Here is a 13,014-nt window from a genome sequence, read left to right as displayed (position 1 = left end):
AATTATATACCGGCATGCATATACAAAGATGAATGCAATTTCTCTAACTAAGTGTTAGGAAGAAAAATAACATGATAGAATTTGGGGTAACACCTCACCTATACTTTCATTAGATATCTATCAACTGAACACTTTGTACATCCCACCTAATAATGTAAAAAGTGAGTGGAACTCACTTGGAAATAAGAGTTCAGGAGAGGAGATCAATGATTGTTCAAAAGACCAGCACATACCCCTGTGACCACCTAGAAAGTTTATTGTTGTCGCCAAATTAACAGATTCTATCTATTCTATATGAAAATCAAGAAAAACTTACCTTAAGAAAAGAAAACATGGGTGCTGGAGAGATGGCTCAGCAACAGCACCGGCTGCTCTTCCAGAGGACCTGGGTTCAAATTCCCAGCAACCACATGTTGGCTCACAACCATCAATAATAGGATCAGATGCCCTCTTCTGGCATAAAGTTGTACATGCAGCTAGAGCACTTGTATGCATAAGTAAATGAATCTTTTTAAAAAGAAAAAAAAAGACATGCTATTAAAATGTACACAGGTACAACTATAGCTTGGGATGGTTGATTGTGTGGCCAGAGAACAGGCATAAAAACATCAAGTGGAAGTACCTAGGAGGCAGAGAACAATGATGAAGCCAGACAGGTGGGTAAGGTCAGACTGGGAGCCCAGTAAGGATTCACTGTAAGTAGAAAGTTGGGGGAGGCATTTTAAGCCTTAGAACCTGATTTTTGTTGTGAAAAATCTTCTGGATAATACACCACAGTTACCAATACCTTTTACCATTTTAAAAATACGTATTTAGAATAATAAAAATACATCTCTCTGAAAATATATTTCAACTCTATTCAAAAATGTATTCGATTCTGATAACTTGGTAAAAGTTAACAAGGTCTCTATGGCTGGTGGGACCCTGACCCTCGGAAGGCAGGACTCTCATGTGGCACAGGCTGGAGGGATGCACACAGCTGGGGGCATGCAAAGATACTCGTATATCTTCCATTGGTAGGGCATGCATATCTTTCATTAGTTTAAGGCAGTTTTGTTAAGGATTCACCATAAACCAGGGACTGTAAGAGGCAAGGACTCCTGCCCTGTCTCCAACCTCAGGTAAATACTTGAAAGATGAGTAATGGCTTTCTTTAGTTGGTAGTAGGGAAACAGGCTGGGAGAGAAAAAATGGCTCTGGGGTACTCAGTGACAGCTGATGTGCTCACACCCATGTCTTCCTTCGGGAAACAGTGTCTCTTCCCTAGTCCCCTGGCCTGTGAACCTCACAGTGGCTACAGTAAGATGCAGGAAGTCTCCCTTAGACTGGGTTTTGCATGCTGCTGCCTTGAGATGGTTTCCTGAGTTATCAGTCTAGCTTTTTAGAATTGGAGACCCAGCCTTGTCAACCTCACTTGACAGCCTGCAAAGCAATAGGTGACAGGTCCTCACCTCCCAGGAAAAGCCCCTTCTAGCCAGACAGAGCAGCCGAACTCCAGCTCTGTCTGCTGCAGACAGCCGTGCAGACATGCCACACCCTGCTTCTTGCTGCTTCTCCTTCTTACTGCCCTTCTCCTTCCCTCCCCCTCTCCCTCTTTCTTCCCCTTCCCCCCTCTCATTTTCTTCTTCTCTTCCCCTTCCTTGGACCCCATGAAAATAAGCTACCTCTATATTTCTCATTTTCCAGTTTTTAAAGACATTTTTTTCTTTCTCTCCTCTTCCTGCTCTCCCTCCCCTTCTTTTTTGAGACAAGATCTTTCTATGTAGCCTGGTTTGGTCTCCAACTTGCTATGTAGACCAGGGTGGCCTTGAACTCCCAGTGATCCATCTACCTGTGCCTCCTGGGTGCTGGGATTAAAGGTGTGTACCACTAAAGACATATTTTCCTAACTGTCTTGAATTCTAGAGATTTTTATGTGGGGACCCAAGGCCGCTTACATGCCATGCCAGTATTGCACTGAGCTATACCACAGCCCTAGAGACTGCACTCTAAGGTGTATCTGGTGATGAGGACTTTTTCCAGATAAGAACTGTTATCTTGATCTGCTCTCCTCTCCTGATACTGGATTTCTTCACTCTCCATCCTGTCTCACTGTGCACCTGCTCACCTTCACTCACTCTGAGGCGGCCTCACTTCATTCAGTCCCTGTGTGTCTCCCAATGCCCTTGGGCCAAAGGCGCACTTAAGCAAAACAGTGGTCAGTGTTCATTTAGTCAAGGAAGTATCTTTTTTTCAAATATAAAAAAAAGTTTCTTAACAAAGATAAATGGAGCTCTGTCAGACGTTATAAATTCTGGGAGAAGACAACCCTGTTTTTAAATACTGTAATATAATAAGTAAAAAGGGGGATGGGGAAAGAGAGGAAGGAAGAAGGAAAAAAGGAAGATTAGAGTTCATTATGGGAAAAGTGGTTAAAATGTTCTTTTTATTCAAATTCACTAATTTAGGCATATGACATAATAACATGCATTTCCCTTCCCATTTTACAAATATATGAATGACCGTGGGTTTCCTGAACTTTTTTTTTTTTTAACAGAGTGATGTTAGAACTCCAAAACTCACTAAGCATGTCCACTCGATTCAGTGGAGTAAAACGAAGCCTCAGGATGAAGTGAAAGCAGTCCAGCTTGCCATTCAGACTGTATTTTCCAACTCGGACGGCAACCCTGGCAGCAGATCTGACTCAAGTAAGTTAGTGTCTAAGTATACCATGTGTGCCTGAGTCTAGAACGTTAGTTATGACATTCCCATGACAGAAGTAAGTGCCAGGCAGGGGGCAGCAAAGATGTCCAACATAGTACTTCCCTCTTAGGTTTACCATATTGTTTTTTCAAAGTTTTTCCTAGTTCTTTGAGAATGTCATACATATGTACAATGTACTTTGATCATATTGACCCATAATGCTGGTTTTATAAATAGATTACAGAGTTGTATTTATAGACATAGATGTGAGCACACTGTACAAATTTAATATGTGCATAACTATAATGATGAAAAGTAGTTACATTGCACTGCAGCAGAAGGTCTGCATGTTTAGTTTCTAAACATGTATCTGTAAATAAAGATGTGAGTCTTCAAGCTCACATTCCTACAAAGCCACTGCCATCACCAGTACTTCTTGCCTTTCCTTTTTCATTCTGGCAGAATCTTCTGTACCCCTGGCTGGCCTGGAACTGTTTTCATATAGCTGAGGATGACCTTGAACTTCAGATTCTCCAGGCTCCGCCTCTAAAGTGCTAGAATTATGGGCATGGGCCACCACACCCAGTTTGATGGGGTGCTGGGGATGGAGTCAGGGCTAGGCAAGCACTCTACCAACTGAGATACATCCCAAGACTTCCTGAATCTTGAACACTAGTGACAAAGTATGGCAATGATGGAGGAAGTGAGTGGGGGAGAGAAGGAAAAGGATGAACAAAACAGGAGTAAAGTAGGAAAGGAGACGATGAAAAGGTTCGGCACAATGGCTCAGCATAGAAAGGCAGTTGTCCACAAGTCTACTGACTCTTGAGTATTGTCCTCTAAGCTCCACACAAACATCATGGCATGTGCTCTCTCTTTCTCTCTCTCTCTCTCTCTCTCTCTCTCTCTCTCTCTCTCTCTCTCTCTCAAACACACACACACATGCATACAAAATAAATAAGTAAATAAATAATAATGCTTTAAAAAAGAGAGGCAGTAAATAGAAAAACGTCAATGTATGTGATAGATAATGGTGATGGTAATTTTAAACATTGAGAAAAGCATAGGAAGTCAGCTGACTGGCCATTATTTGGTGAACTCAAACAAAGTTCTTACCCCCTATTTGTAGGCTCAGAAACTCTCATAACTGTAGGACTGAGACAAGCTCACAAGTATGTTGAAGGTTCCTGTATACAAAGCCATATGCAGTTCCTCTTAACCATGAGACAAAGCACACAGGAAACCTACGAAGCACACCAGAAACGCATGCTTTCTAATGAGCAGTTCCTTTTCCCCAGGGGAAAATGATTTTTGTGACTGCATACCAGCAGGCTCTTTGTCAGGCATGGAGACAAAGCCAGGACTTTAACTTACTGTCTCCAATGGCAAGTGTCACTGAGTTATGACAGCCTGGCTGGCCCCTATGTTGACCACTGACTTGGCAAGCAGAACAAATATTCTTAAATGGCCACCAGCCAGGGTGGACAGAATCCTGAAGAACATTCAAAAGCCATCAACAAATTATTTGACATCATGCCAACTCTTTGTCAACAGAGTTGATTTTTTTATATATTGTTTTGCAAATAACCATCAGGGGATATTGTTACCACCAGGTTAGGCATGGGATTTTGTCAAGACTCTTTAGCTACAAGCCCACAATCAGGCACTTTTTAAGGCATGCTATTCTGCCGAGGTTATACTACATAGTAGGTCTGTATCTACAAAAACTCTCCTTGTGCGACTACTTCTAAACTCCTTTACATTTGTTAAGTCTATGTATCTTCCCTGGTATGTCTGCTATAATCCTTTACATACTTCTTATAGCTGGGTATGGTAGCTCACCCCTGTAGTCACAGCACCCAGGGGGGCTAAAGCAGGAGGACCAGTGCAAGGTCAAGGCCCTCATAGGCTATATGGTAGGTTCTCAGAGTGAGACCAAAAGAGAAGGACTTCCTTCTAACAACTAATGATTGTAAAGCAGATATCACTTCTACAGTGCTTGTATAACTATGATCCTGTCTGATCCTTATACTGCCCTGTGAAGCCTGTGGGATTCTTTATGATTCTGCTGTATTTTCTCTTCTATGAGGCTAGTTTTCCCATTTCCAAATTTGTGTTACACAAAAAGGCTGCCAATAACTTCTAAGTTGTACATGGTTCAAATCCTACCATGTTGAGCATCACAAACAATTTTTTTTTTATCACTCTGAGTTCCAGATCCCTATGGTAACATATATGGGGCTACTTCCCCCAATGCATGCTCCCATAGCCAATGAATTGTACCACCAGGATGTGACGGTGGCAGATGACAGAGCACAAGGCTGGGGCTGGGTGTAGGTCATGAGGGCACACACATTGTGATCACGGTGTTCCCTTCCCAAAACAGGACACTGCCTAGATCCCAAATAGGTGTCCTTTACATCTTCTAATAGAATCTTTAAGAAACAGTAAATTACTCTTTCTTTAAGAGAGTGCACTGAAAAAATCAGCACCCGCCACTTCCTGCTGGAATCGCTCCAGACGGTTCCTCTGGAGAGCTGTGTCCGGCTTCCTCCAGTTTTCAGCTTGTGTACCTCCCTTCTGGCTTCCTCCACTCTCTTTTTACTCAATCTTCCAATGTGATGTGCAGACGGAAATCACCTGCTAGATCAGTCACTCCCCTTCTCACCTGCCAGTAGCAGAAAATCCAGTTTCACCTGGCTTACTTCAGTAGGACTTAGAGTGTGGTCCTGCAGGATCCTCAGTGATGCTATCAGAGATGCACACTCTCCGACCCATCTCCAGACGAGCCAATCAGATATCCTAGGCCAGAACACGGTGCCATCTGCATTTTAAGGAACCTTCAAAATCCCTCAAACACGGATTTAGATGAATAAAATGTATTGTTTTCCATCACTAAAAGTGATGTAGGCTCTGGAGGCAGTACGACAAATAAGTTTGACTATGAAATCTTAAGGGATGACCTTCCTTTCCTCTCTGCCATACTGACTGGCTTTGCCCATGGCCTCGCTGCTGTTTCTGACTGTCCTATAAACATAGTGATGTCTGGAAAGCACCAGGGGTCAGTCCTGACCTGCTCTCATATTTATTAAACAGCCTTCCAAAATCCAGAAGACTACCCCACACCGGTTCTGCTTTGGGCAGGACAACACTATGTCCTTTGCTGGCGTCTACATGACTGTCATGGGCAGAAGAGGCCCAGCTTCCCTTGACACACATGGCTGCAGACAGGAGCTCAAACTCAGGCCTCTTAGAAGCTAAAACAGTAGAGAAGTAGCAGTTCAGGAAGATGGTGCTGTGATGTTGTATTGTTCCTTGTAGGTGAAGTTCCTAATACAGTTAGAATTATGGCAGCAGAAACAGGAAAATGCCAACCACATTACACATTCATAATGACAATTTACCCTTCTGCACAAAGGTTCGTGGTAGCAAAGAGAAAGGTCTATGTACCTAGCATGGAACTTCCATGAATAGTAATGCTTGGCACGCCCCCAAGCAGCCTTGAGACTGATTTCCTGAGCCAGGCTTATGATTTAGGCATTCAGTCTTGTGGCATGGAAGATGCTCATTTCCATTTCCCCTGCAGGTGCGGACTGCCAGTGGTTAGACACCCTGCGCCTGCGGCAGATTGCATCCCACACTACTCTACAGCGTTCCCAGAGCAACCCCATCCTGGGGTCCCCTTTCTTCCCATACTTTGCCAACCAGGATTCCTATGCTGCCGCGGTGAGACGGACCCAGACGCCCGTGAAGTACCAGCAGATCACACCCATCAACCCTTCCAGGAGCTCCTCCCCGACACAGTACGGGCTGACCAAAAACTTCTCCTCCTTGCACCTCAACTCCAGGGACAGCGGCTTCTCCAGCCTCAACACCGACAGCTCCTCCGAGAGGGGCCGCTACTCAGACCGCTACTCAGACCGCAGCAGAAACAAATACAGCCGCGGGAGTGTATCCCTCAACTCTTCCCCCAGGGGAAGGTACGGCGGCGGGAGAAGTCAGCATTCCGCACCTTCACGAGAAAGGTATTCTGGAAAGTTCTACAGGTTTCCCCAGTCAGCGCTGAACACTCATCAGTCCCCTGACTTCAAGAAGAACCCGAATGACCGTCGTGTGCCCAGGACCATCCCCGGGATGCCTCTGCACCCCGAGGCTGTCTCCAGAGCAGGCGAAGAGGAGAGCAGGGTGAGCGAAGGAGGCTGGACTAAAGTGGAGTATCGGAAGAAGACTCACAGGCAACTTCCGGCCAAAACTAGCAAGGAGAGAACGAGGGGCAACTACCGCGGGCGGAGGAACTTTTGATGGCTTGAGTCAGATGGGTTTTTCCAAGCCGGTTCTGCGGTGGGTTGTGCAATGGACTTTTGGTAACAAGAAATCTTCAGATTCCAGGAACCAAAAAGACTAGTTTGGAGGATAGGAAACTCTTTTTAATTGAAAGGACAACCAAAGTAAGGCCGCAATTATAGTCTTTGGTTGACTACTAGTGGCCATGAGACTTGACAATACCTGCCCGTGTTTCATCCCCCTGAATTAATTTTGAAGCGGGAAGGGCTGTGCCATTTAGTCCACGCTGGGCACGTTCTCCTTAGCAGACTGTAACTAGGATAAAGGTGGTGGGGGCCACAGAAAAACCGCATTTCTAGATGAAAACAGGATTTGTCTTATTTCTCTTTCATCTGAGGTTCCAAGATGGCTCAGCAAGGCACCGTGGCTGACCCTTTATTTACAATTTGGGTATTTTGTCCATCATGAAATTTTTTGCATTGATTTTTTTTAACTATTGTGATAAAATATCATTTATCTTGATTGCTGAGGGATTTTTTAAAAAATGCCTCCCTAAATTTTGTGCCCAAGGCAAGTGCCTCACTCATCTCAACCCTGTTAGTATTTATTTTAGTGAGATATTCATGTTTCTGTCATGGTCAGAATTGAAGTAATTTGGATTGTCATTTTTAGGTAATAAAGAAGATATTGGCGTTAATGTTGATTGTATGGTATTTATCTCATTCATTAAGGTTCATCCAACAAAAGATCTAAATGGCCTGGGGTTTTGTGGGTGGTTCTTTTCCTGAGCTCCCTGAACTCTAGTTGAGTATTATTTTCCACTTTCACCATAAAAGGAACAAAGAGAGGAAAGACAGTCCATATAACATCCTTGGGATGCCACACTCTAAATTTTGAAGAAGAAGAAAAAAAAACCCAACCAGATGGAGCAAGATAATACCATCTCAAGCTAAAAGCCAGAGAAATTACCGTTAGCCTTGTTAGAGCAAGCCAGTAAACACCAGCCTTGCATCAAGTCGGTGTGTAGCAGCTGGGAGTTAGGAGGAGGCTGCTGTGTGTAGTCTGGAGCAGGAAGCTTGTGACACACTAGGATATGAGGATGGGATATGAATGAAGCACTGTGAAATGCTTCCTATTGTTCAAGTCAGAAAGTCAGGTTGACAACAAACCTACTATGTGTCAAATAGATGAACGTTACTCTCAATATGCTAAGATTCTGTTCAGCCTTCACTGGTACTAAACACTAAGTGCCCTTTGGTCTGTCCAGGATTCTTGATGCCCTGTAGGAATCCAAATGACTCGTGGGTGTTCCATGGGGTTGAATTCTCTTCTTATATTAAAGAAAGTAGGCTTCACCATATGTATACATGCTTCAGTGCAGTACTTGGGGTCTGCCGGGATCATCACAGATTTTTGTAGCATTAAAGTCAAGATGGTAGGAAATGACTTTCATTTACAAGGAAAACTGTCATGGCCTAACCGTTGATCCAGCAACTTAATTTTATTGACCATTTATACTTATTAACAAGCAGAGCAATGGGTGTGTAAATCAAGATCAGTTTGGTGGGTATGAGGTACTCATTTTCATTATGGCTGACCAACTTGTAAAGCCTTCGTCTTCTCCACTGGAATCCTTCATATCAAGCAAATCCTGTTTCCAGTTCTTTTTTCCCTTTGAGGTTTCTTCCTGTTTAAACAACAGCAACAAAAAGGGCTTGTGCAAAGTGCTATCTTAATATGCTGTTTCCAAATCGGCAGGACATTCTTAGAGAATGTTTGGATAAATAGCTGATGTGTTCTTGAATCAGTCACTCTGAAAGGAATACAAAGTATGGTATGAATTAGCACAGCAAATGCACAGTGTGGGGAAATATTGGCACTTCCAGTTTAAAAGGTGCTGTGCAAATGACCTGCTTGTGTCATGCTCCTTGCCGCTATCTCGCTTCTGTGGATCCTGAGTTAGAAAAATCCAAACTGGCATTAAAGCGATTGCATGGTCTCAGCCTTCTTGTGTACAGTGGAACAAAAAAAAGTTACTGCAGCAGCCCACCAAACTGACCACTTTGTAATGTCTCATAGAAAAATACTTGTCAGCATTGATGCTTCCAGTCAAAATCAAAACAAGAACAGCTGCAGTCTGGTTTTGGGTTGTAAAGAAGGAATAAGAGTTAGATGTGCTTTTCTGGCGCTCTCTCTCTCTCTCTCTCTCTCTCTCTCTCTCTCTCTCTCTCCTCTTTCTCCCCTTCTTTTAACGATGCTTAGTCATCAAACATCATTCACCAGGTTAGAAGATGAATGAAAGTTAAGAGCAGAACAAGAATTAACAGGACATGCATCATCAAAATAACTGCCAAGACAGAATTTCAAAAAATAGCAGCCTAAGGTTTAGTTAAATGCTTAGCATCTGTAAGGCCTTGGGTTCAGTTCCCAATGCCAGAAAACAAAGTAAATCATTTTCCAACAGTCAGGAAGTCTATTAGCTCGAAGAGGCTAAGGTTAAGGCAGACAGGAAAATTTTTAGGTAAGAACCTAAGGGTGTGTAGCACACCACAGGACACATACATAGATGCACTCACAAGTGAGCAGACTAATGATTGTTTTCATCTGATTCACAATGAATGTAGCTTATAGAGAACAACAAAACTGCAATATGCTCAAAATCATTGGCAGTGAATTTTAGGTCAGTGGAATCTACCTGGGAACTCTATCTTCACAGTGCCTTTTCCAGTGCAGTGGTACCAAAGTAGTTTATAATCTTCCTAAGACTCCAATATATGTTACCTGAGCAAGTCTGTACAGATATGCAGTGCTTCTCCAGGAAATCAGGTTAAGGAACTTCCTGCAAAAGCTCACTGACAGTGATAAGTTGTACTTGGGCAAAATAGAAACTAAAATAAGAATGAAAAGAAATTTTCTGATACATAAAATATTCCTTGTAAACTTTATATATTAAGCCCATGAGGAAAACCACTATGAAGGAAAATGTTAATAGAAAAGAGCCCAGGAAATGGCTCAGTGGACAAAGCACTTGCTGCTCAAGCCTGACAAGCAGGGTTCAGATCCCTAAAGCCCGAATCAAAACCCAGATGTGACAGCACTGGGGTGGGAAGCAGAGAATGGCCCAGGAGCTCCAGGGCTGGCCAGCCTAGAGAACAGGGGGAAGCAAAGAGACAAGAGAGACTCTGCTTCAAAATGAGGTGGAAATTGAAGACTGACTGTTGAATGTTATCCTCTGGCCTCCACATTCATGCTGTGCCATGTACATGCCCTCACCCATATACACACAGACACACAACATACATACCACACACACTCACACACATACACACGCACACACACACACACACAAATAATATAAAAATGATGTTGTTACACTACATAGAAAATTTAATAGATAAAACTGTTTATGTTTGTATTAACAAAAACATTTCTCAATATTTATATAGCTGATCTAATTGTCTATAAATCTAGAATCAAAATATCCTGGGGTCAGAACAGAGTGGTCGGAATATCCAGTAGTTCAGCATGGCAAGGTCAAAACATCCTACACATACCTCAAGGCACTCTGGTTTCACTGTGCTCTTCCAATGTAGAAGTCCCAAAATAACGTACAAGCTTCCCAGGACCCCTCTCTCTAACACAGTCTTCCACCTCGACAAGTTGGTACAGATGTGGTATGCTCCGGAACTCTGGCTCCAGAAACTGCTGTCATGGGCTACCAGGATTTGGTTGTGTGAACTTGTCCAGGATGAAACATCAATTAATTTTGAAATCACAGAGACTGCACTTCAGGAGCCTTAAACAATGTCTTGCTGTTGTTGGATTTGACAACTACCTTGAATCCTGGCCCTGAGGAGATGAGAGCATAAGGCCTGGGCCTAGCTGCTATGGTCCACCTGCCATTTCTGCAGCTGCCTTTTGAGGTGACTGGCGTGATAAAGAGCCAAATGCATGGTGGAGAGTTCCCAAACACTAGTTACTGGTGCCAGTGGCTTCCTTCCCACCCTCTTGCCTAACCAGTGGCCATTCCTGGTCAAGGCAACACAGTTAAAAACTGGAGACTTCTCTGACCTTACAGTTCATTCACAGCTAAAATTCAACTGGTGTTTCTCTCACTCCACTGTATTGGAGAAGTCCCATTCCCACCAACAGCTGTGTTTGTCTCAGCCCTCAGAGTCTGGCTGAGAGAAAAGACTTGAGCAAAACCTTCACACTTCAAACAGGCCGCCCTCTCAAAGCTCACATTAGCAGAACAGTATTCACCAAAAAGCCCGCCCACCCCACCCCCACCTCCCTACTCCCCACCCCTGAGACCCAAAGTGACATAGGAATTCATTTGGTCTGCAAAGTAAACAGCTGTGGTGGTGCTGATCATGTGACCAAACTCATGACCCTCTTCAACACTGCACTTCCTCAGGCCCTCAGGAAATCACTCAGGCATCACATTCAGCCACACAAATTAGTCGCCTTTTTGTCTGTTAACATGGAAACTTTGTACACCCCTAGCCTGCTTCCACAGTCAGCCTTCAGCCTGCAACTGAAATGTTGCTCTCTGTAGGGAATGTTCCATAATCTCTTGCTGTTACTCTGTCCTGCCCTGTGCATTCACACAGAACCGCTTGGCTACTCAGCCACAAATATCTACCTCTCTATTGGAATTAGCCCCAAGTTTGTCTGCTCTGGCATGGCTAGGCTGTTAACTGCATGGAGCAAGGATTGATTATACTTGGTCATATTATATCATATTATCCTATACTATATTAATTATTATATCTTGGTCACCAATACAGCTTTTAAGCAGTACTCAATCTATTAAGTGCATGGAATGGTAATTAATCAGGCTACCAAATCTTCAAATCCTCTAAACTCTTGTTCTAATTAAATACTCATTAAGTGCCATTAATAGAGTCACCAAACCAAAAAATAGATCTAGTGTTAAAACAGTTGCCTTTCTGATACCATATACATCCATCTCTTGTGAGCTTGCACATAAGCCTGCCCCTGAGCACAACTCCAAGATGAGACACCAGTTATGTTCTGGGCCATATTTACTAGGAGCCACTTCTGGGTGTTCTGAGGCCCTTCGAGGGAAAGGCCAGCCTGGTTTTCCCACAATGCTTCTCTCCTTGTAGAAAATTGGGCTCATTTTCTGGTTTGAATTTGTACCCTTAGCTTTCATTTACCACCTGTCACTGGAGTGACAAAGAATGGAGATAGGGCACAAAACCTGCCCCTGGCACTTGTCCTCTCCTGTCCCAGGTTCTAAGCCTACTCTCTAAAGGCTTCACAATGTCCATTCTGGCTGAGACTGATGAGGTTTTGTGTTGATCAGGACAATTCAAGATTTGTCAGCTGGTTGTGGCTGATTGTCAAGATGTCCAAACTGGTTCCTTTGCTATGTGTAAGCAATTTAATTTTGAGCCTAATTTTAATCTGCTATACACTGTATGTCTGCATCTGCTGTGTTAAAGCCATCATTAGCATTTAAAGGGAGAACTGATGGTATTGATCACTCTTATTAAAACCAAGCAACTGTACAGCCAAGCGAGTGAGCAAGCTCTCCAGCCACTGCAGCCCCAGCCAAAGTTGATGTTCTCAGAACATCAACACAGATGGAGAAAGTGACATGAAAGCAGGGGTGTAAGTGACATCTGCAACAAGCACTTAAAGCATGTCACCACACCACACCCAGATTCGGATCTTCTTGAAAATAGACAACTCTATTTGCTTCTGAACTTCTTGCATTTCTTCCAGCTAGCAAACAATGGCTTCTTGATATGTTCTGGTGAGTGAATACATTAAAGAAGAAAGGTTAAGAATCCCTTGTTATGTGGATTTTAGACATAAAGGAATACCAGCCTACAATCCACACTGCCAGAGAAGCTAGTAAACAAGGAGGACCCTAAGAGAGACATACATTGTCCCCTAGAGAAGGGGAAAGGGACAAGACCTCCTGAGCAAATTGGGAGCAAGGGAGGAGGCGGGGGATCTAGGAGAATGAGAAAGAGAGAAGAGGAGGGGTGAGGAGGACATGAGGGAGCAGAAAGG

At 43.5% G+C, this 13,014-nt stretch overlaps 1 protein-coding gene across 1 annotated transcript in view; it reads left to right on the top strand.

Annotated features, from left to right (window-relative positions):
- Positions 1–7,669, top strand: part of Map3k20 (mitogen-activated protein kinase kinase kinase 20) — a 154,546-nt gene extending 146,877 nt beyond the window's left edge. The window contains exons 19-20 of the mRNA XM_027420180.2: positions 2,537–2,687; positions 6,269–7,669. Of these exons, the coding sequence (XP_027275981.1) occupies positions 2,537–2,687; positions 6,269–6,984 (867 nt within the window). The 3' untranslated portion in view covers positions 6,985–7,669. The remainder of the gene's footprint in view (positions 1–2,536; positions 2,688–6,268) is intronic.
- Positions 7,670–13,014: the final 5,345 nt, after the last annotated feature.

Source organism: Cricetulus griseus, chromosome 6 (assembly GCF_003668045.3).
Source record: "Cricetulus griseus strain 17A/GY chromosome 6, alternate assembly CriGri-PICRH-1.0, whole genome shotgun sequence".
Classification (NCBI taxonomy): domain Eukaryota; kingdom Metazoa; phylum Chordata; class Mammalia; order Rodentia; family Cricetidae; genus Cricetulus; species Cricetulus griseus.
The sequence above is the reverse complement of the archived record's forward strand: the minus strand, read 5'-3'. Positions and strand labels throughout refer to the sequence as shown.